General features: G+C 32.2%; 2 protein-coding genes across 6 annotated transcripts; one reads left to right on the plus strand and one right to left on the minus strand.

Moving 5' to 3' along the window:
• The first annotated feature begins 7,828 nt into the window (after window positions 1–7,828).
• Window positions 7,829–18,618, plus strand: LOC110690937. The gene is made up of 14 exons (XM_021867846.1): window positions 7,829–8,209; window positions 9,685–9,740; window positions 9,858–10,032; window positions 10,603–10,704; window positions 11,041–11,112; window positions 11,780–11,896; window positions 12,024–12,101; window positions 13,277–13,339; window positions 13,413–13,509; window positions 14,881–14,959; window positions 15,063–15,274; window positions 16,441–16,586; window positions 17,071–17,193; window positions 18,027–18,618. Exons 1-14 carry the CDS (start codon window positions 8,123–8,125, stop codon window positions 18,177–18,179), a joined length of 1,560 nt encoding a protein of 519 aa, XP_021723538.1. The 5' UTR covers window positions 7,829–8,122; the 3' UTR covers window positions 18,180–18,618.
• A 73-nt stretch (window positions 18,619–18,691) lies between these two features.
• LOC110690938 (cytochrome B5-like protein) lies at window positions 18,692–21,495 on the minus strand. 5 transcript variants are annotated; one of them, XM_021867848.1, is made up of 7 exons: window positions 21,309–21,493; window positions 21,089–21,202; window positions 20,927–20,976; window positions 20,233–20,310; window positions 20,041–20,132; window positions 19,136–19,226; window positions 18,692–19,018 (listed from the first exon to the last, which is right to left on the minus strand). In XM_021867848.1, the coding sequence occupies exons 2-6, from the start codon at window positions 21,168–21,170 to the stop codon at window positions 19,160–19,162; spliced, it is 369 nt and encodes a 122-aa protein (XP_021723540.1). In that variant the 5' UTR covers window positions 21,171–21,202; window positions 21,309–21,493; the 3' UTR covers window positions 18,692–19,018; window positions 19,136–19,159. The 5 variants fall into 5 exon arrangements, with proteins under 5 accessions (XP_021723540.1, XP_021723541.1, XP_021723544.1 ...); XM_021867849.1 differs by having other exon boundaries at window positions 18,692–19,021; XM_021867852.1 differs by having other exon boundaries at window positions 18,692–19,226; window positions 20,033–20,132; window positions 21,309–21,495.
• Window positions 21,496–25,280: the final 3,785 nt, after the last annotated feature.

Raw genomic sequence — 25,280 nt, forward strand, 5'->3', positions numbered from 1 at the left:
AAAAAATTACAAATTGCTAAGCAATAAATTAAACATAGACCTTAATCTTAATATCAAGAAAGTTTGTCACTGGATCACATCAAAAAAAAAATATGTTTATGCCCGGATAGAGGGTATATTTGATGTCACATTTTCTCTCCTCTCATTCTAGTGTACTTTCAAGAGTAAGAGATTGATTCTAGGGGTTCAGAAACAATTAATAGCTGTTAAAAAATCTATTTAGACATAAAAATGCCACAAAAATTAGAGTGTGATTAAGGGTTTACTCATCAATGATATCAATGATGTCACCGATGTCACTGCTATCACCGTCAGCTGGCCAACTGCAAAATGAATAAATCCATATTAGAATTTTAGAAAAAAAAATTAAATTCGTATAAAATCAGAGAAAAAGAAACCTAAGAGAATTAAAGATTTTGGTCAAATTAAATTAACAGATTGAACAAAAAAAATTAACCGTGATAATAAACCCATATTAAAATATAAAAAAATTAAACAAAATTGATGATCGAAAGAAATTAGAAAAAATAAACCAAAGGGAAGTGTAATTAATAAGAAAATAGCAGATAATATTTTGATTCACTTGGCACGTTACACTATTTATACATTAGGTTCAACATCAGCAAAAAAAATAACTTATGTTATTACATCTAACTTGCATTTAGTTGCATGGTTCATAGCAAATGAGCAAAAGTTGGAATTACATTTAACTTGTACTAGTGGAGATTGTGATTTGTAAGATTGTATAAAGCCTAAAGCACTTTATGTAGAATCATTATTTCCTTTTTACTTGAAAATGTCATTCTTTGTGATTAAAGACCAACATAATTAGCACCAGAAGAAAGTTGAATAATTGCATCATTATTATTATCCAACTATAAAATTTTCTTTATTTATAATGACTTTTTCCATTCAAAAAAAAATTAATAATATATATATATAAACACACACACCAATATTGATGTTGGCCAAATAATGGAACTGAAAACCAAACAAACAATGTTGCATCCAACGGCCTAACTAGGGCTTACTTACATTGTGTAGGCAAAAGGGCTTCAATGATTAGAGCCTTTTTATCAAATCATACCAAATTTTCATAAACTTGTAATTTACAAGTTAATTTAAAGATTCCTTTAAAAAAAAACGTTAATTTTAATATATAAACATAACTTGACCTTCAATTAAAACCATAGTAAACAAAAATAGACTCTATTTGCTAGCATAGTCTCATATATATATATATATATATATATATATATATATATATATATATATATATATATATATATATATATATATATATATATATTTATACTTATATTTATATATGTATACACACCAATATTGATGTTGGCCAAATAATGGAATTGAAAACCAAACAAACAATGTTGCATCCAACGGCCTAACTAGGGCTAACTTACATTGTGTAGGCAAAAGGGCTTCAATGATTAGAGCCTTTTTATCAAATCATACCAAATTTTCATAAACTTGTAATTTACAAGTTAATTTAAAGATTCCTTCAAAAAAAAAAAAGTTAATTTTAAGATATAAACATAACTTGACCTTCAATTAAAACCATAGTAAACAAAAATAGACTCTATTTGCTAGCATAGTCTCTCAAAAGGTCAAAATCTTTGTTTAACTTTTAATTCATATGATCAGCATACTTAGTAGTTAGAACCATATTCAACCCTAGATACGATGAACTATGGGCTCATAAACTAGGTATATGGCTCGTTAAATATCTTTTTAACTATTATGACAAATATAGATGTGTAAAAGAAAAAAGAGAAAATTTCTAAAGTTTCACAATATATTGAACACACATTGAATTTTTTATACCGTGTCAGTTTGCAATTAACGTATGTAATGAACTTGAGTAATTGACAAACATATGTAATTGCTACCTCTATTATATCACTTGTTCTAAGAAGTTTGGAAAGCTACTTAACATTTGTAATTATGTAAGGATGCTGCAAATTGCAATTCATTTGATAAACCAATTGAAGTTTGACAAGCGATCTATAAAAAATCGCCAATGATTAGAGGTTAGTATGAGCATGGTCTGAAAGCAACGGCAGCAGCAAAGTAGCATGTTATGTATAGTGCATGTTTAAGAAAAACAGCATATTGACAGCGCATTCCTTAGCTATGTACCCAATTGCTCTTAGCATATTCCCCACTTCCTTAATTCATTGACCTTGACTCTTCTGAGAGTGACTATTTTGCCAGCTGTCCATCTCTCTTAATATACTTTATACGTAAATTTTCTTGTATTAAAACATAGGGCTATTTTTAGATTTGTTTTGTTCTTAAAATTGTTTGTATGAATGGTAATAATGTAATATTCCTTAGTTTGATACTCCCATATATGAATAATAGAATAAGTGTATCAGTTTAAGTGACACGTATTAATTCACTGTTTTGACCATTAATATATTTAATAATGTAACACCAAAAATATTTAAAAGTTAATATTATAGAAATATAAGTGCGAGATAAGAGAAAACACGTAAAAAAAAATTATTAAAAAAAAGGTGTGTAGACTATAGAGTAGTATTATCGATGCATTCATATTTTATAAGCTACCGAAAGTGTTATTATGAAAATAATTTAATTCAAAACATTCCTTAAGATAAATACGATAATTTTTTAAAAAACGGAAGAAGTACATACTTACAAGTTTAATCAAGTTATCATATTGTGTTTTAATGCATTAAAAAAAACAATAATCACAAATCAAAGAAGACAAAATGCCAGAAGTTACACTACAATAAACTTCGTAGCAGCTAATTATTGTACACATCTAATAATGAACTAGTTATATATTTCAAGCTTCATCTTTTGAAGATACGAAGTATATATGTACATAGTGGATTAGTGGGTGACAAATACTTATTAATCAACTGATGTGTATATGTAGTTGTTGACTTGCATTGCTGGCAATTTAGCATTGGATTTGCTTTAATTAAAAATTTAATTTGTGACTTGTAGAATTAGACTATCATTGACAAATGACAATTTAGTGGGACCTTAAGAACGTCACACTAATCAATCTATTATTATTTACAGTAAGCAATTATCAATCTATATTAGGCACTTTTAAGCAGTTATGTAGTCTTCCTTAGACCTTCCTTTAACTGTCATATAATAGATTAATAGTAGTGTCATTTGGCGGTAGGTCTTGAATCTTGATGATTTGTTCATTAGGACTTTTGAAGATAAAATGAGCTTCCGAGCCGTGAAATTTCTTTTATATATTTGGGTGTATTTATTATCAGATAAATAAAAATATGGAATACTTTATTAGCCCAAATGTAACCGTCTAAACTCTCACGTTAGAGATGGAGTTGCCCAGTTAGTTGTAACTTTGGCATTTGATTGCATATTAATATGTGACAAGAAGGGACTAGCACTTTAATTTACTTGTATCGAGTAGATTTTATTCTTTATAGATTTTCATATCAAAATAACCCAATAACCCCTATAATAATTATAGTGTTGAAAGTAATCATAAATTATATTTTGATTGATGTTTCTATAGTGGTCGTTTGAAATATGACTACCTTATTATTTTAATGATAAATAATATGGGCGATTCATTTTTTCACACTATAAATTGGACACAATTAGTATTCTAATTTCTACAATGCAAATATAATTTTTGAAAATTTCAATCAAACTTAAAATAAATATTTTTTCGAGAAACTATAAAATAAGAATAAAAATTACATAAATAAAACTAAAAATTTGATAAATTAAAAAAATGTGATATAATATTTTATAGAAAAAATAGAGTTGTGTAATTAATTACTTGGATAAAAATACGTTAATTATGAACTATATAATTATTAAAATATTATGATAGTCATATTTCAAACGACCACTGTACAATTTTCATTTTGTTAGGTGTTAATTAGTTTCAATGTATGTATGTCGGTATATATTTTTTAATATCACCTTCTATACTCCATCTGTTTTCAAATAAAGGCTATATATATATATATATATATATATATATATATATATATATATATATATATATACACTTATTTTATTTTAATTCTTTATCTAAACTTATTTCTAATGAAATAATTTTAAATAAGCTAAATGAATTAGAACCTTATTTTAATTACAAATAAGTAAATTAGTCAAGTATAAATTTCTAATATCTTGAAAGTACGTATCATGAAAGGTCTAATACCATCTCATATAAATATATTCGCGTTAACGTATAAATCACGAAAAATTGATAAATGATATATATAGTGATTAGTGAATAATGTAAATGGAATTTGAGAACATATTAATTAATTCATACTACATATTATGTAATAATACAACTATACAAGTAGATAATTACATACTTCGTACTAAGAAACCTAAACAACATAGGGAATAAGAAGGTTCTCTATTATTCATACGAGGGAAAACAACAATGATGATTGATGACAGGAATGTATGTGATTGAAGATTAGTCAAGGATTCGAATCATAAAGTAGCATCTTCTTCAAGAAAAGCAACCCCTATAATTGGGTTTTCATGCATGTGCCATTCATTCCTATAATCACCAAACTCCAACTCATTCTCACACGCTTCATCCCTTAACATTAAGTTCCCACGTGCCAATTAGTGCTTCATAAACCATAATCATAATCATAATATTAAGGGCATGTTCTCATACGTTTATTTTCAGTTTAGTTTAGTTCAATTCAGTTCATTTCAGCTCAACTCAGTTCAGTTCAGTTCAGTTCAGCTCCTAATTTCCTTCTCTTATAAAATATTCAGTTCAGTTCAGTTGATTTCAATTCAGTTCAGTATATGAGAACAGGCCCTAAGTTTGATACCATAGTTTTGAAGTACCTAGCTATAATAAAATCGAACACTCCAAAGAAAAAGAAAACATAGGCTACAAATAATTAATATTATACGTGTTTTTTAGGTACTCTATTAATATTACGTGTTGATGAAACAAGTATATTGAGCTTTAGAAATAAAATTTTTGTTTCTAGATAAACAAATATTGTCAGCTTGTGATGATGATGTGGCTTAGGTTGGTTTGGTAAGATTTTGGCTTAATTGCATATAAGATTATAACTTATAAGTATAATAAATAGGCTAAACATTATAGAGTATTAAATCCATTGCTATCGTTGAATTTTGTAGGGGCTTCCATCGGATTAATCGGTGGAAAGCCCCAATCGTTGTTTCTTTTGTACTTTTTTTTTTTCTTGTTTTAGGTTTATAATAATTCTTTCTCTTTTAGGAGGAATATTTCTCCCTCGAAAGACAGGGTTTTTCTTCCTCTTTAGGAGGATTTGGATCCTTCAAAAGACCGGGTTTTTCTTCTCTATTTTGAAGGAGGATTTGCCTTTTTATTTCATGGATTGCTATATATTTGTTTCATGGGTAAAATTTTGTGCGGGATTGAAAAAGAGATTAATATTTCGACAACAATCGAACGAATCAGACGGAAATTTTCTGCACGGCTACAACAGATCGATAGACCCCCTCGCCGAAGAAGGCTGTAAATCATAGCGATATGAAAGAGGGTATGAAGAATGTACTATTTGTAACAATGATCGTAGCTTTGCTTACAGAATATTTTTATTTGATTCAATTATTATGTATTTATTAGATCTAAATCTCTTTGTAAATGTCGTATGACTTATTTATGAATCAATTTTATTTCAAAAAAAAAATCCATTGCTATCAATCTATACTAATACTTCTTATGTTCTTTTTTTATTGCATCATAAAGGGTTTCACGCTTGTCATTGCATTACTTTGACTATTAATATCTTTAATTTTACTTTTGTAAAAATTATAAAAAATTGATATTCAATAAGTAGATTTCGAGACGAATGTAACTAGATCACACATGACTATATTTTTCCTAATGGATAAATTACAAAAGATGGTCAAAGAAGATTCAGTGAATAGTGTAAAAGTCCTTATGGTGCAATAAAAGAAATACGGAGGTAATATAAGTATATAACGTCCCGTAAATCGGAACATGCCCTTAATCGTTATACCACATAACCTAAGCAACCCATATTACTTCATTTATTAATATAAGGTTAAGGGGATTCGAACATCCAATCAATTATAACAAAGTTGGCTATTTAACCATCTTAGTCTATTATCAAGCATGTTATAAATATGTAAAAGATCGAAATGTATATAAGTGTCAACCACATGAATTTTTTTTTAAAAATTCAATAAATATCGATTTCAAATTTCAAAATCCTTAAAAAAATACTTCAATGGCACGATTACAAAAGTAGCAACCCAGGACATCGTCCGAGCTACTCACTAGATTCTGATTAAATCGTGTCAAACAACTTCATTAAAAGTTCAGCTTCCAAATAGGGTAATTTAAATTGAGTAATCAAGTACAATTATATGAGTCAATATTAAAATAGTTGATATCCAAATTTCCAAATACTTATCTAAAATTCTAAACGCGTTAAATTAATTCATAACTAATCTCTTCATTATACAATAATTCACACATTCAAATTTACACATATACCAATTCACAAAGGTTAGCAATCTACTCTGTATATATTTATTAATGTATAATATTAATAAAGTATATTGAGTATAAATTATTATGAGGCGGAGGATTACATTTACAAGGTAAGAAACACACGCATTGCGTGTGTGTATGTGAAATATAGAAAATTAATTAGGCTATATTCTCATCTTTATTCTATAAAAATGATAAATATTTGTTGATATATATATTAGTAAAAAAAATTATGAAATAAAATGTTGCTAAACTTATGGAATATTTTTTTATTGTTTTAAAAAAATTAAAGCCTTCTATCAATTTGGCTTAAATTTGAACCTTTGACATCAATTCCTGTGTAAAAGGTAAAATAATTAAGAGCAATTTCAATTATTATAGGGAGTGGAAGCAATTTTTTTTTTTTTTTTTTTAAATTGATGAGTGAGAGCAGTTATGATAAGGTAGTTATTTTCCCTAAAAAAAAAAGTAGTTATTTTTAGTTTTTTTTTTATAAAAAATAATTTTTATTTTTTTTATTTTAATTGTGAATAAAAGAGGTGATATTGAAAATTGAGAAGAGCAATTTGGGAATAGTGAAATTTATCACCCAAAAAGCCTTTTCTCTTTATCTATCTATCTATCTATAACTTTATACTAAAGGCGAAACCAGGAATGACACATGTCATTTCCTGGTTAAAAATATTCCCTCCAAAAGTTTTGTTTTTTTTTTTTTTTTTTTTTGCCAAAGCTTCTTAGAGAAGTTTTTAATACAAACTATGCAATAATATTTCATTTCCTATTTGATAAGTATATTCTATTTGTACTCATTTAAACAAAGATATTATTTTTTTATACAATAATATGCAATAATAGTTTATAACTTTGTAATGTAATTCATAGTTATTTTTATGAGTCGTGCATATATTATTGTCTCTGTTTTCTTTAGTGTGATAAATTTTTAAAATTGTTTTTTGTAATTACAGATCTTTCATCCTATTTTAGGTTTAATTTTTAATAATTAAATAATAGTGTTAAACTAATGATAAGTATTAAATATTAAAAATTACCGTGCATGACACGGGACTTAACCTAGTATATTACTATAGATAGATAGATTAATGTATAATATTTATAAAGTATATTTAGTATAAATAGAAGTATAAATTATAATGAGACGGAGGAGTACTATTTATTAGATACCCGTACAATAAACACTACACTAGTAACACGACGACGCACGACAGTGAGTCCATTCCTAACTCTCTGTTGGTAATTAATTTTGTCAAATCCCTAATTAAAAACGCTAATTTTGACTTTGTGGTTAATTTGGAAATCAACTTCGAAATATAGAATTTGGGCGGTTCAATAATTTCTCTCTCTTCTCAAACAAACATTTTTTTCATTTTTAATTTTTTTTTCCTTCTGTCTCTCTCATTTTCTCTCTCCTCTCCTCTCGCTCTATCGAATTCTTTCGTTAATGGCGATCTGAGAGGAAGAGGGACAATCATAAATCTACATTAATTTACGAATTACACGATTTTTGGGATTTTTTTTGCTGATTATTTTTAGCTTTGATTTTTTTGTTAAAATTATTTGCTTGAAATTATAATGGCTGCGTTAGAATCCCTTGATTCGTTTTTGTTTGCTGCTAGTCGAGCTTGTCTTACCCCCATTGCCATATTCGTTCAGATCCAGGTCAGTTTTTTTGTTTCAATTATTTGATTTTATTTTGTTATTATGCTGATTTTTAAATTTTTTTGTTTTTGTGGCTGTTACTTTGCTGAATTTGTATATTGTTATTTTAGAACGAAAGATTATGTTTTGTTGATTAAATTCGAATGTTTTTTTGATATATTTTTTTGGGAATTGGTTAAAATTTTGAAGTATGGATGTTTTGGATAAGGTTAAATTGCAGTTAAAATTTGATAATTTGGGATTGCTAGGTTGAAATTGTGTTAATGTTTTATGTTTAATTAGACTATTAGGGTTTGCTAATATATGAGTTTGATGCTGGCGGGCAGCTTTTGAAGATTTGTTTAATACTAGCTTGATGTTCATCGCCTAGTATTTTGGTGGAGATGATCATATAGAACTTTGATTGTGATGTTGCTGAGGACAAATTTGTGAAAGGTTTGGTTGCCAATTGCCATGACCATAATCTAATTTTCGAGGGCGAGGCTTGAATTTCATGATATGTTGATTTGGGTAATGGAGGAGGTGAATTAAGAACTATTGCTTCTTCTTAATCTAGATTACTTCCAGGGGTAGCTTGGGAGTGGACTTATTGGCCTCTGATAACAATTATCTCAACCTGTAAATTGACTTTAGAGTTGATGTGGCGGATCGAGGAATTTTAAATGGGATATATCAAATCAACCTCAACTTAATAATTTTTCTCCTTCCAACTGTTCCAAGATTATGCCTTTTATACTTTTGGGTTGGCATTTTTTTTTGGGAGGGCAAAAGTTAATTAAAAATTTCTCCTTTAATATTAAATCATGCTTTGGCAATAACATAGGCTCTCTCATCCATGTGTGGACAAACATAAATGTTAATCAGCAAATTTCACCCTGACGGTTCTGTGTAATTCGTCCGCAGCATCTGTCAGAGTCTCAATAAGGATTATAGATTCATGTTCTATTGCCTTGACGTTTGACTAATAGGGGGTGATTGGGAGTTTCCTGGACTAATTACTAAGAAGGGGACATTTTTGGTATTGTCCCTATGAGGTACTTCCTCGTATTGATGCTTGTTTTGTACGAGTATGGATGTTTTATATGGTCATTTGATGATAAAATGTGTTTATAAGTTCTTTAGAAGAGCTCTAGATCAAGGCAAATCCTCCCACGTAGTCACATTATTGCATTGTTCTTTCTAAGCAATAACCATTGCTGCCTAGAATGACTTTGACTTAGTTTAGACATATATGTCTGTATAAGCACTTATTGAATGAATCAATTGTGCAGTGATGTTATTTTTTCCATTTTGATTTCTTGTTTCTTTTTTGCATTTAGTTGTACCTTTCACACTATAATTTGTCTTCTTGTCATAGTATAGGGGGGTCTGTTCATCAAAACCTTTCTATTATCCTGCTGATACCACCCATTATTATTTTGATTGATGTTTTAATTTGGACGATAGATCTTAAGCTTCCTTGTTTATTGCTGCAGGGATGTTTAATATGTCTAGTTTTAGCATTTGGGTGGGCCTGCGCTGCTCATGTCAGGTACTAGTATTGGAGGACAGATTAATGAACTGATGGACTACATATACATCATGGCATTCAATATATATTTGTTGGGGACCTCTGATGGATCTCTCTCTCTCTCTTCTTTTTCTTCAGGAATAGAGAAATCAAACGCATGAAAAATGAACTGAGAAAAGGAAATAGCTTTGGTTTTCTTTGTCATGACATTAATGAGCTTGAGCACTCTTATCAAGTCAATCTGCCAAGAGTCACAGTTGTTATGCCTTTGAAAGGATTTGGAGAGCACAATTTGCATAACTGGAAAAGTCAGGTGCAACACTCTCTTCCCTCCTTCGATTTTTTTAATGGATGAACAGTATATTCTGCTTTGACACAGTTTCTCATTTCACACCAAAACTTGGTATGTTACGTTTTTGGTCAGGGAATTTGGAATTTTGAATGGGTTGTGACATTTTTCTTATACTTCCTCTGTCCTTTAAATATTGCAACATGGGGGGAATTACATCTCCCAAAGCACAATTTAAACCTTTATCTTTTATTAAATAAATTTATAAGGTAAAAATATAATAATTGTGAAAATATATATCAAGATATCTAATAACACCCCACAAGACCGTATATTTCTTTACGTACAAGTCACAATGTGGTTAAAGACTTAAAGAGGAGTGTGTGAATAGTGTCAAAAAAGCAAATGTTGCAATTTTTTTTATATAACCATTCTTTCTTGGGTTCATATCACCAAGGTGATTCATATTCATTATCTGGTGGCAATAAGTCTTCCATATCTTTGTGAAGAGTCCTTCATTTTCTCAATTTCCTTTTTGGCTAAGATGAAGTGGAATGCATATTGACAGTTCTGTTGATGTCTGTTTCAATGCAGATTACATCCCTATACGGTGGGCCTATAGAGTTTCTTTTTCTTGTAGAAAGTACTGAAGATCCAGCATATCACGCTGTATCTAGGCTTATAAAAGATTATCAGGTGTTCAACTTATTATTTATTATTACTTCATTGAAATTACTGTCAGTTAGATGCTTTGTGAGTAAAGTAAACATGCTTACATGCGATCATGATTCTTGTAAAATTTATAAATAGCCTTTGATGGCATAAAGTGTATTTTAAAGTAGCATGGGATCAATTTCATTTAACTGTAGAAGATTATAAGGTTGGTTTGTTTTTGCTATTATAGCAACCTTCATGACCTTATAATAGTGGAAGATCATATGGTAGCATGTTTGTGATAGCCTTACAACATCTTCAACACATCATAATGTCCTGTGTTGTGTGTATCCTAACTAATTATATGGGTAATGACAGGATGAACTTGATGCTAAGATCATAGTGGCAGGCTATTCAACCACTTGCAGTCAGAAGATTCACAATCAGCTTGTATGTTATTCTTTTCTTATTTCCTTCAGTTATGTGTAAATAAACCTGTAATCGAGTTTGATTTTGGCATTTGTGGTGCATTACAGTGACCATGTTTTTAAATTTAAAATGTTTAACTATCTGGTTTCTGCTAAGAATGCTAACTAATGTACACACAGATGGCGTTGGGCTTTTTCCCCCAATCGCTCTTCACCCTTGATAAATTATTCTGCTGTTATCCGCTTATTTTTTTTTTCTCATATTAATGGAATCGTGTATGTAATTCATCGCTAGTACACAGGGTGTTCCGTTTGATTAGAAAGAATTACTCTCTTTTTTGGAAGGATTTTTAACTGTAAATTGCATTGGGATATAGAAATTTGTAATCATGTTGTTCAGTTATAATTTGTAAATGAAAAGTTCTGGAATCTTGACTATAAATCTGTGAAATATGGAGGCCCACTGAAAATCAGATGGACTAGACTTGGGGTGTATGGATACATTATCAGTTTAAAAAATTTAAAACCATTTATGATCAGGTGACATTGTTCTGAGAGCTTGTCAGAGGTTTGGCCAAAATTTATCTGTTTATATCTATATACTGTATGATCTATTTGTACTTGCATAGATGCGATTTTGAAGCTGACTGCTGATGTTAACTTCATATGTGAACTTTGTTCGTTCTCAGGTTGGTGCAGAAAAAATGCATAAAGATAGCAAGTATATACTGTTTCTAGATGATGATGTTAGACTTCACCCAGGATCAATAGGTGCTCTCACGGCTGAAATGGAAAAAAATCCCGAGGTATCTTTTGGCTTCTGTATTGTTAAATTAACAGTTACAAATGATATGCATGAAATTTATATTTTTACGATATGTTTTATTGTATTAAATCTGGGTTTGATTCATTCTATGTTGCTGTTATGTGCAGATTTTCATTCAAACTGGTTATCCACTTGATTTGCCTTCTGGGAGCTTAGGAAGTTACTGTATATATGAATATCACATGGTATGTGGTATTCTATTGTTATGTTATTTTCAATTGTGTTGATAGATGATAGCCATAAGCAGCTTATATTATCTACGTTAAATATATGTGATTATGAATTTTCTTATCTTATCCTTCTATTTTATGGTTCTGGACTATCATTATTGTTGCTGTATAATATGAAAGATGATTTATGGCACATTTGTCACGTATGATGAATGAAGATATAGTTTACGTAAGGTGAGTGATAATTCAGTGTCTTGTGATGGGCAGATAGATGGTAGGATGACCTTTTGTTTTACTAAAACAATTCTGCCTTAGAGTGGTATCCTGGATATATGCAATTCTGAGTTACGATCATATGCGTAAGAATACTAGCTTGTCACATGCCGTTGTACAGGGCTTGGTCTCTTCCATCCATGGTACCAAACATATGAGTGCAGTAGCAGTTGCGAAACTTGGCTGATATCGTTTCAGACTCCTTTCATTCCTTTTTTGTTGGTTATGCTTTCTACTTTCGTCCATTTCTGTAGGTTGGTTACCCTTTTTGCTATTTTCATATTTTGGCAAGTTTTAATTTCACCTTACCCAACATGAAACACTCCTTTTCATACTCTTCTTTCGCAAACCCCTGTGATAGCATTTTTTCTTCTACATTTCTTACACATATCCCCTTATCTACACTCTCTCTCCTAGCTCCTAGTGTGCTAACAGTAAGTGTAACCAACATTTAGGAAGGGAGGTATTTGTTTAATTTGTTGTAGTAACTTTTGGTTTTACCAGAATCTGCAACGCTCTGTAGACATTTTCCCTGGTTAAATTAATAATAAATTGGCATTCCAAATATGGGATTGGGCTGGTTGCATTGAAGCAGATTCTGTTTGATTCTTAGAATTTAACATTTGCCATATCACTTCTCAACTGAGATATGATGCGGTTTTTTAATAATACATGGAACAAGGACACTGTTCCCTTTATTATAAATCCTCACCTTCAGCAATGTTATGATGCTTAACATCCTAATGCTTTTGAGAAGCAGAGAACCCACATAATTTCAGCCCTTGTTGTGAGTGTAATGTTGATATTGATTAGATATGCACTTACAGAGTTACAGACATGAGGATGTTAATTATTTTTCTTGCTGTTTCTGTGTAATTATATTTACCCTACTTAAAAATTCTTTGTTGTCTCTACAGCCTTGCTCTATGGGGTTTGCTACCGGTGGGAGAACATTCTTCTTATGGGGTGGTTGCATGATGGTAAGTAGTCACAGTATTGCCAATGGTGCACACACACTACAATTTGTTTTTTCCTGATTTCCTACAATCTCAGATGCATGCCGATGACTTCAGAAATGACAACTATGGTGTAGTCTCAGAACTACGAGATGGTGGATATTCTGACGATATGACTCTTGCAGCTATATCTGGTAACGTATCTACATCTACAAAATTAACTTTTCTGTTCCTTTTTGTCTAATATCCCTTCTTCTTGGTAATATTAATGCCCTTTGTAATGCCCTTTGTAATGCCCCTGGAGTTTTAAGTTGTGTTTTTACCTAGTTACTCTGTTCTGATTGACATTGACTTACCTATAGTATGTTTAGTAGACATTCAGCTTTCTTTTTCAAGCCTGAGTGATGAGGAGATGAGGACCTATATCAGTAAAAATATCCTGTATTGTAAGATGTGAGCTGGTTTTGCTGTCTTATGAAGCTTCAAGGTCGATGTGTAATATGCATTGGTTAAGGACAGCAATGTGGTTATATTGTGCATGGGATTGAACTGGAAATTATAGGAAAAGATCTAGAGAAAGACGAAGATGATATGAATGCATAGAAATAAACTGATTCAACATTTGAACACTTACAAAGTTAGCTAAGCAAACTAAAAAAAACTATTTAGTTTACTATATGCTGTCTTTCCTCCTGTTCCTCTATTTATTACGTTTCTTTTTTGTCCTTTTGTGGAAAATATTCTGATTTTCCATGTGGCTTCCCTCCCAAGAATTCACTTAGCTGACTTTGGTCTCCAATTCCTTTTATACACTTTCCTCAAATAATAGTCTGGGATGTTGCTGAACAGTGCGAAGAAAAACCTTATAATAATACGCAGAGAATGGCACGCCTAAAAAAAGAAAAATCAAGAGGCTGTGTGTTGCTCAAATATTATTCTTGGGATATTTTATGAACAGTAAGGTGTCCATGTTCGATATCCTCGGTCTTTCTCATTGTTTGTATTTAGGCAAAGTATATAACATCTATTATGTATTATTAGCATCGAACACCGTAGCAAGAAAAGTAGAAACTCTTTGTCAGTGATATTGGCTTTATATGAGTTGTCAGATCTATTTCCTGTCCACTTATTACAGGTTTACAGCATGTAGTTGGATTCTATTTGACAAGGCATGCTCCTTGTGCCTTCTTATTTCGTAATTTATGCCTGGTAGTTTTCACCAATTTGGACGATAGTTAAAATGCAGTTATATTGAATCTGAAATGAACTAGCTTAACCTTCTAGAAGTTTAATGTCTTGCAGTTGATACCAGTCATAGCTGTTTAAGCATGCAATGGATGGTTGAAAGTGTTCAAAGTTGTAGTTCATTGAAACGTTGTTTCTTTTTAAAATTTTGATCTTGTAGCTTCATAAGAACCTTGCTTACTCATTTTAGGGACCTCAAAAGGCTCCTTTGACAGTTATCTGTTGCTTATTGCGAAGTGTGTTTTTGTTGTAAATCTGGTTGTTGAAGCACATTTGGGTATTCTATCTTTACAGTAGTTGATCCTTGTCATTTTTTTCAGGAGCTCACAAAAAACTCATAACATCTCCTCCAGTTGCTGTTTTCCCTCATCCACTTGCAAGTGATCTTAGTTTCTCCAGGTTTGTTGTAATATTTGAGTGGTTTGTTCTTTTATACAGAATTTATCTCTTAATTTCATCTGACTATATTTGATGATTTGGTCTCTTTGATCTTCTAATGTAGGTACTGGAACTACTTGAGGAAGCAAACATTTGTTCTAGAATCATATGTGTCAAAGGTTAATTGGATCATGAATCGTGCGTTATTTTCTGTGCACTGTTACTTCTCATGGGGATTTGTGGCGCCATATGTCATGGCTGTGATACATGTTGCAGCTGCACTTCGGATGCGGTACGGAGCTTATACAATTGAGGATAAGTTTCTTATCTCTGGTGGTAAGTATAACTAACCTCGTTGGTAGGTAACTCAACAAGATCTTATTAGCTGAATCACCTTGATTTCATGGGTTTGTCAAGTTATTATATCAGCAGAGGACCGCAATGTGTTAGGATGGATTCATGCTGATACTGTGGTTATTTAGGTTATCAGCTAATCCCCAATGATTCGCTGGCTAAATTGCATTTATAGGGCTCAGATGATTTGAAATAGGATACGAGGGGCTGCTACTAAAATATCATACAATTTATTTGTGATTAGGTCATGTACAGCTGGGCTGAGCAAGATTAGGTTTGGTATAGGATTTTCATTTCAGTATAAGATACTGATTTGGGACAAGTAATGATGAAAGGACACAGTAGGGGTGAAGAACCTTTGTGATATTGGTTGAGATATGCTGCTGAAGATACGTTTTTAGACTTCATCAAATTAAATTATCATCTGCCACTTAAGTATAGGACCTTGTTTGAAAAGTATTTACATGTTATCCTCTTTTTCACCTGAAAGTCCCTTATTTGAAACTTACTTATTAGACCTTATTTTATTTTTACTTGTGAATTAAACATGTCAGCCCATGTTTTGAATTTCTTGAACTTAATCTTTATGGAAATTCAATTTTTTTTTTGGTGATAAGATTTAGGCTGTTGTAATCTTTATTAAATTCCAAAAAGGAAATATTTCCTACAATGCTTATATCTTAGTACGTTAGAAGTCTTTTTTCTTTTATAAGACATACTTTTAGCTTGAGTTTCTTCTCTACAGTGATTTTCAAGCTTTTTGATATCGTAATTTGGAAGGACCAAAAGCTTAATAATAAGACGTTGATTTACTGCTCCACTTGAATGGAAAAAAATTAGTATTCTCAAAATGCTTGTAGCTTAATGTTTGCTTACTATAATCAAGTTTGGATTCTGCTGAATAGTTACATTAGTATACAAGATCACAGTTGGCTGTTAAGAGAAGCTTTTTCTTTGTGAAGTCTTGTTATGTAGAACCGAAGCTCACTCATAGAGGATTTTGTAGTCGAGATCTATAACGTAGCCACAGTTGTGCAGAAAACAAATTTGTAGGGCAATGATGAATAATTAAGTAATAATAAGTGCAATTATATATATCTTGTCAACAGTTACTCATTTGCATCTTCCTTTTTCCTATTTTCTTGTAGGGTGGTTATTTGTGGGCTGCCTTGCCACTTGCACTGCTATTGAGTTACTTTCCATGTGGAACTTGACAAGGATTGAAGTTCACTTGTGCAACTTGTTATCCCCTGAGGCACCGCCTTTGTCACTTGCTACCTACAATTGGTGTCTGGTGTGTTTCTTCTTCTCACCATTAAAAATTTTGCGGTTCGACTGTTATTTGGCATTTGTTTCTGTATACTGTATCCTTTAGTATTTGCATTATATAATATATTTTATGCCAAAAAAAAAAAAAAACTCTCTTATTATCACTAGAGGTAGTAGTGTTAGAAATCAATAAGATTAACTCATGTTTGGTAGTGGAGATTGCATTATCATGGACATTCACCTAGAATATCATGTAAATTCATCAATAAAACAATCTGGAGAAGGTTTATGCTGAGTGAAGAGTAAGAAAATAAAAACAATAACGCTTCAGTGGTTTGTAGCTATAATAGATTCAGTGTAGCACTTAGTTTTCTTTTCATGGACTGTTTAAATCTGGGAGTGTGAAGTCATTGATATTACTTATCTTGCGCATTTTTCTTTTGGAAATGTGGCCCATAATATGCTGCTAATGTTTTTTTTTTCTTCCTATTTGATGCCATGTTGAGCAGGTGTTTGTTGCAATGCTTGTGGACAACTTCTTATATCCTATCTCTGCGCTGCGATCTCACTTCTCACAATCTATTAATTGGTCGGGTATAATATACTACTTGAAGGATGGGAAAATATACAAGGTATACTAGTTTTGTTTTGGTTATTTTTTAACAATGTAGATCTATGCTCTCGTGCCTTTTTGTTATTTTTTTGCTGTCAAATTGGTGTTAAATGGCATGGAGAAGCAGCTATGAAGCTTTCATCTCCACTTTCATGCAAGTGAGTTGATAACAGGTTATAGGGAGGTTGTAGTGGTTATAAAAAGAGTGGATTGACTGCGTTCATAGCCCACCACAGTCATCTTTGCCCAGATTTTCCCAAGTTATTTGGAGGCGTTCCACCAACACTAATGACCCAGAAGAGGCATTCCTTTAGATTGGGGAGTGCAGGAACTCGTTAATGCTAATAATCAGCTACCACAACTCATTTTTACATATTAAGTCTTTCCCATCCATGTTTTCTTGTTCTAGTAAGAGAGTATATTAATGTCCTCCATCAGTATGGTTTACTGCTACTTCTCCTTGCCACTTCACACCTTCATAAACGTACTTGTTATCATCAAATCCAATGTTTTTCATTAGCCTAGATTAATCTAATTGCACTTAAATATTATTAAATGGTAACAGATTCATCCAATGTTTGTGAAATTCGTAGTATGGTTTATAATAATGCGTCTTTGGATGCTTGTCTTCACATGTAAGTGAAACTATAACTAGGTTGCTTAATGTGTGTTATTTTACAACTCGAGATAGTGTTCTTCATGATTTGATTTGAATCTGAGCTTTACCATCAAGCCATTTTTGTATTTATAAAACCTTGATTACTGTAAGTAATATTTTTTTGATGTGTGGTGACTTTGAGAATCCTGTAGGTATATTCATGTTTAGTTTAGCTCATATATTCCCCTGTGCAGATTGATAGAGGGAAAGATATTGGACCAACACATTCAGATCTCAGTGGAAAGAATTTGTACGGGAAAAGAGGATCTCCACCCAAAACTTCATTCATCAGTTCATTAGCAAGAACGTTGGTACAGTGGCGGCAACCCAAAAAATACGATGTGTAGGATCATTGATAGCATTAATGACAGGAGTTGCATTTATTCCAGATGCAAGGGACTTTGAAGCAATATTTTTTTTTGTGAATATCACCCTTGCATGTCAATTTGGCCATTCCTTATTGATTGATTCATGCATTAGAATTCTTCATTTTTTGATTCTTCAGCCAGTTTGATCTTCGGCTTAAGGTGATTTTTTGTAATTTGTATCAATATCATTATGTAGTTTTTTATCAGTGTTAAAATTTCCTTGTACCATTGTAAAGTTCTGAATGTTCAGTTTTTCAGGTGATAACCTAGTTGTTTGATTTAATTTTTGTTTGTTTTGGCGCCAACAAGTTGTATATGTGATCAGTTGTAAAGTAGAAAAAAGCTCTGAATGGAAATTGCAAGTGTTTTTTTTAAAACTTTTTCAGACTGATTAAGAAATTATTACAATTCTTCATTATACAGAGCAGCAATTACCTATGCCATGCTTTGATTATAAAAGCAGGCAAAAATTCAATTTCAGTGTCCCTGAATGGTAGCAAATTAGAAAAAGGTCTACTTCTCATTGATGCTTACAATTTTCACCATATGAATTCTGAATACAGAAGATTCTAGCTTAATATAATACCTAAACATTTAACAAGTGAACTATAAAAGCTTGAATTGAATTTCTGCGAGAAGCTTTCTGTATAACATAACCATGAACAGATACAAATGAATTTCTTCATTCAAAATGGAGTAGGACTAAAAGTCACAAAACTCAAGAAATGAAAGTATCCATGACATAAAGTTGATTTGATTCGCGTTTTTGTAGGATTTCAACTCAAGTCATAGAGCTGGTAGCTCAAACAATCCAGCACCTGCTAAGAGTTAAATATAACATCAAGAACTTGGAAATGACATGAATAAGGTTGGGACAGCAGATTGAAGGAGTAGAGCCTCAGCCAAAAAAAATCTTGTCACCAAGCATTTAGAACCTTTAAGTGGTTGCACAAGCTCAGTTACTGTTCCAGTTCTCCAATGCAGAAATCTTCTATTATGTCAAAAACTCGTGTACCATGCTGTGGCCTGCCAAGCACACACGCAAGTGTAAGAAGGTAAGGGTGCCAAAATGTTCACAAAACATAGTTGCCAAAGAAGTTATGTGCATCAATTAACAACAACAAATAACAGTATGAAATCATAAATCCATGTGATTTATGGAACTTCAGGATGAGGAGCCCTTTATATCCCGTTCAGAGGGGGAGGGGACGTCCATATATTAGTTATTTTTCCTTGATTGGCCCTGATCCTTGTTCCTAGCCATGTCTAAACTATGTTTTTCACAAAATACAAAACAGCTTCAGATCACAGAGCCTACAATGCTACAAGCATTTCCATTAGCAGGAAGGTGCCAAAGCATTCCCTCCAAGGCCAAACTAGTGATTTCAATGCACTAGAAATAAGCAGTTTCCTTCTGAATAGAAAGCAGTCCACACATGATCACAACATATTGGTATTGGAGCCTTAAAGAAGCTAAATAAGGTACATGAAGACTTGTTAGATTAAGTTAATACAGCATTAATTTGACTCAACCTAGATATTGGTAAAGATGAGGTCTAAGGAGGTCTCTATGCAAGCAACTTTACTTCTATCCAGCCACAGAAAACAGAATCGACAGAAGTAATGAAGACTTATAAGATTAAGTTATTACAGCAGTAATATGACTCAACCTAGATCTTGGTGTAGATGAGGTCTAAGGAGGTTTGTATGTAAATAAACCTTACTTCTATTAAGCCACAAAAAACAAAATCAAGAGAAGTAATCAACTATCAAGTAATGAAAGGTGCATTACTGTAACAGCAACATACAAGAATGACATAATAGACTCATACTGTTATACCCATAAAATCCTTCAGTTGAATCATCCCCTGCATGCGTTAATATAGCATCACCACCAGGGTGCTCCTCCACATATGAGGTTACATCATATACCTACATCAGCAGCACCAAAATGGAAATTAGAGCTTTCAAAGTAATTCTCATTTTTAAGAAACAAGTTACATTGGAAGACAACATGGAAAAACAAATATACCTTATCTTTGATGATGACCCAACAATCAGTCCTTTTGTCGTGCAATGAAACTTCAGCTTTAGTATATTTTTTAGGTTCCTAGTAACAAGAAGAAAGTAAAATAAGAAATCTGTTCTGGACTTAGAGAGATCAAATCAAAGTGTTTTCCATGAGTTGATATCGATTGAAAATCATATATGTACAACGAAGATCCTGCAGATTCACCCAAAACTATGAAACCAAAGATTTATGTCTACCTTGATAATTGGAATACTTCTAACTAAAAGTTGACAAGAAAATCGAAAGCTCGAATCACTGAAGCCACAGTTCTTTCCTCAAGTCAAGGCATTTAAGATGCAGTCAAGCAACACAAATTACAAGATATTGTTAATGATTGCATTCAGCCTCTACAACTAAGCTCAATCGGCAATAATTCTATCATATATCCGGGTGTACTGTGCAACACTTTTAGAGTACAAAGTATTTCATAAGAACAAAAATTCTTTGAAGTATAAAATCAATAGGAAATTGATATGCTTACAAAGATGTATGATATTTAAATTAGCATAGATTCAGTAAAATAAACTTAAATGCACTTCAATTTAAGCATTTCATCAAAGATAATAAAACAAAGGCGAAGAAACCAATAATACCCACAAGTTAATAGAACTTTAACTCATCAAATATCAACAATTAAAATCCAATGTGATGATACCTTTGATATTTTTTTGGTGTTACTACTCAAAGCTTCAGTTTTCGATTGACCTGCATTGAAACAAACACCAGAAAATCGATTCAATAGTAACTCAGATTACAGATTATTTACATAAAAAAGTCAAATTTGAATTGGGTTTAGAGAAAGAGAGAAAATAATAACTGGGTTTATTCAATCGTGGGATAATGAATAGAAGGGCTAATATAACACCCAATATCAATGTCACTGCTTCAATCATCTCCATTTTCTGTAATTTGGATACAATTGCAGCTCACTCTGAGAAGAAGAGAGAACATAGAATGAGAGAAATTAAAAACGTCACATTTGATCGAATTATCTCAAACAAACACGAATTAATAGTATAAATCGTGGACTAAATTACCTGGAAATTGCAGTTGAAAGCTAGTAGCTAAGGAAGAACAAAAAAATAGGAGAGAAAATGGGCGATTCAAGATTAGAGTTTTAATTTATGTATATGTTCATAAAAAGCTTGAACAGATGGTTTATTATGGGAGGAAAGACAAACGAGAAAATACAAATTTATATTCGTGATAATAACAATCGTTTATGCAGCGCTATTTTTGTAAATAAATTGACAAAATAACCGGATATGAGAGATTTTAGAAGAGGGAGCCCCACTCGATCTTAGTTCAGTTTATCTCTTCTCACAACTTTATGCATTGAAATTTGTGTCAAAGAAAAAGATTAGATTGTGAGAACCCGTTTTAAACTGATTTCTTAAAATTGTTTGACTGGGGATTTCAAAAGTTGATATCTAAGGCTAGTTTACCTTTTAAAAAAAATATTTAGTAAAAATAATTTTAATTCCGTAAAAACAAGTTCAATAAAATTAGTAACCGTAAAAAAGAAAAATAATAGAGAAATCAATAAAAAAATATTAAGTTATGCAAAATTAATTTCAATTCTATAAATTTCAATTCAACAAAATAATTTTATTTCAATAGATTTATTAATTTCACTTCAGCAAAAATAAAAATAAAAATAATGAAGTGAATATGCTGTAAAAAGTGCATATTAAAATGGATGGATCAAATCCCAAAAAATTATATGCTTTGAGGTGAACTAATACTCAAAGTTTATTTAGAATTTGTTATATACACCTGGGGTGTACTGTACACCCATAATGGCCATAAGTATTTTGTTCTCATTTGATGATTGTTTTTTATTTAATCATCAAATGAAGAGCAAAAACTAACCATTGATTAGTTGGGTGAACCTTGTACGTAGAGCTGTCAAAAGTTGGCCCGATCCAAAATACCGACTCAAATCCGATTATTAACCGATCCATCTAAACCAAAAAAATGGTGACCCAAACCCGACCTGACTCGACTTGAATTCAACCCTAAACTCGAGTTGACCCGAGTATGTGAGACCCGAACCCGAACATGAACTGACGTGGAGATGACCCGACTCGAATGTAACCCGTAAATTATTAACCTGAACCGAACTCGACTTGAACCGAAATTGACCCAAACCCGTGTTAACCCGTGAAAAACCGAATGTAACCCGACCTGTTATTAACCCGACCTAAACCCGACCCAATTCCGATAAGAAGTATGATCCGACGTGACCCGACTCAAGCATGACCAAACCCAAACCCGACCCGCATAGGTTATATTATTAATCCAAGTTGACCCGACCCACACTTACCGACCCAAACCCGACCCGTTTACCCGAATTGATAGATCTACCCGAAACCTCCAAAATTTCTCAAAAATCTTGGATATTAGCCTTCAATTTTGGAATTTTTTGACTTTTTTTTTTGCTTGGATATAAAAATTGCCGATATGTTTACCATGGTCCCTACTATCCTCCGGGAGTCCAATTGGGTGGGTGGAACCATCCAATTTGCCTTTAAACGACCAATTTACCGGTTTACAACTTGACCGATTTCAATAATTCGGCCTACCCGAACATTTATGACTAAAATAATGATCCCGAGATGTATTCATTAAAATTTCAAGACTTTTTGACACTGTGCCCCGAATACTCCAAAAATTCTCAAAAAGTGTAGATATAGCCTTTAATTTATGAATTTTTTGACTTATTTTCGCCCGGAAATGAAAATTGCCGAAATGTTTACCATGGTTTTTAATACCCTCCAAGAGTCCAATTGGGTGTGTAGAACCATCCAATTTGCCTTTAAACGACCAATTTACCGGTTTAAAACTTGCGCCGATTTCATTAACTAAAGTCTACCACAAGCATTTATGACAACATATAATGATTATATATGGCTCCAAACGGCATTATATGACCCCGAGATGTATCCCCTATAATCTAAAGGCTTTTTGACACCGGGCCCCGAAAACTACAAAATTTCTCAAAAAGTGTGGATATTAGCCTTCAATTTTAATTTTTTTTTTACTTTTTTCGTCCAGAAATAAAAATTGCCGAAATGTTTACAATGGTCCCTTATACCCTCTGGGAGTTCAATTGGGTGAGTGGAACCATCCTATTTTCCTTTAAACGACCAATTTACCGGTTTACAACTTGCACCGATTTAATTAACTCAAGCCTATAACGAACATTTATGTCTACATATAATGATCATATATGGTTCGAAACGGCATTATATGACCCCGAGATGTATCCCGTAAAATCTCAACACTTTTCGACATAGGGCTTCGAAACATCCCTAATTTCTCAAAAAGTGTGGGTTTGGAATTTTTTGACTTTTTTCGCCCGAAAATAAAAATTGCCGAAATGTTTATCAAGCTCCCTAATATCCTCTGGGAGACCAATTGGGTGGGTGTAACCATCCAATTTGCCTTTAAACGACCAATTTACCGGTTTACAACTTGCACCAATTTCATTAACTCAAGTTTACCATTAACATATATGACAACAAATAATGATTATATATGGTTTCAAACGCCATATATATGACCCTGATATATATCCCCTAAAATTTTTTTACACCGAGCCCCAAAACCTCTAAAACTTCTTAAAAAGTGTGGATATTAGCCTTTAATTTTCGAAATTTTTGACTTTTTTTCGCCCGAAAATAAAAATTTCCGAAATGTTTACTATGGTCGCTAATACCTTATGTGAGTCAAATTGAGTGGGTTGAACCATTTAATTTGTCTTTAAACGGCCAATATACTGGTTTACATCTTGCACCGATTTCATTAACTCAAGCTTATCACGAACATTTATGACAACATATAACGATCATATATGCTTCCAAACGGCATTATATGACCCCGAAATGTATCCCCTAAAATCTCAAGCCTTTTTGACACCGGGCCCCGAAACATCCAAAATTTTCTCAAAAAGCGTGGATATTAGACTTCAATATTGGAATTTTTTGCTTTTTTTTCGCCCGAAAATAAAAGTTTCCGAAATGTTTACCATGTTCTCTAACACCCTCCGGGAGTCCAATTAGCTGGGTAGAACCATCCAAATTGCCTTTAAACATCCAATTTACCGGTTTACAACTTGCACTGATTTCATTAACTCAAGCTTACCACGAACATTTATGACAACATATAATGATCATATATGGTTCCAAACGACATTATATGACCCCGAGATGTATCCCCTAAAATCTCAAGGATTTTAGACATCGTGACTCGAAACCTCCAAAATTTCTCAAAAAGCGTGGATATTAAGCCTTCAATTTTGGAATTTTTTTGACTTTTTCCGCCTGAAAATAAAAAATTGCCTAAATTTTTACCATGGTCTCTAATACCCTCCGGTAGTCCTATTGGGTGGGTGTAACCATCCAATTTGCCTTTAATCGACCAATTTGCCGGTTTAAACCTTGCACCGATTACATTAACTCAAGCCTACTACAAACATTTATGACAATAAATAATGATCATATATGGTTCCAAACGACAATATATGACCTCGAGATGTATTCCCTAAAATATCAAGTCTTTTCGACACCAGGTTCCGAAACCTCCAAAATTTTTCAAAAACGTGGATATTAGCCTTCAATTTTGAATTTTTTGACTATTTTTCTCACGGAAATAAAAATTGTCGAAATGTTTACCATGGTCCTTAATACCCTCCGGGAGTCCTATTGGTTGGGTGGAACCATCCAATTTGCCTTTAAACGACCAATTTACCGGTTTACAAATTGCATCGATTTCATTAACTCATGCCTACCACGAACATTTATGACAACATATAATGATCATATATGGTTCCAAACGACATTATATGACCCCGAAATGTATCCCCTAAAATCTCATTTCTTTTCGACACCAGGCCCCGACACCGGTAAGTAGTGGTCCCTAATACCCTCCGGGAGTTTGAGTGGGTGGATGGAACCATCCAATTTTTCTTTAAATGCCAATTTACCGGTTTACAAATTACACTGATT

The sequence above is a fragment of the Chenopodium quinoa genome, unplaced genomic scaffold (genome assembly GCF_001683475.1).
Source record: "Chenopodium quinoa cultivar QQ74 unplaced genomic scaffold, ASM168347v1, whole genome shotgun sequence".
Taxonomy (NCBI): Eukaryota; Viridiplantae; Streptophyta; class Magnoliopsida; order Caryophyllales; family Amaranthaceae; genus Chenopodium; species Chenopodium quinoa.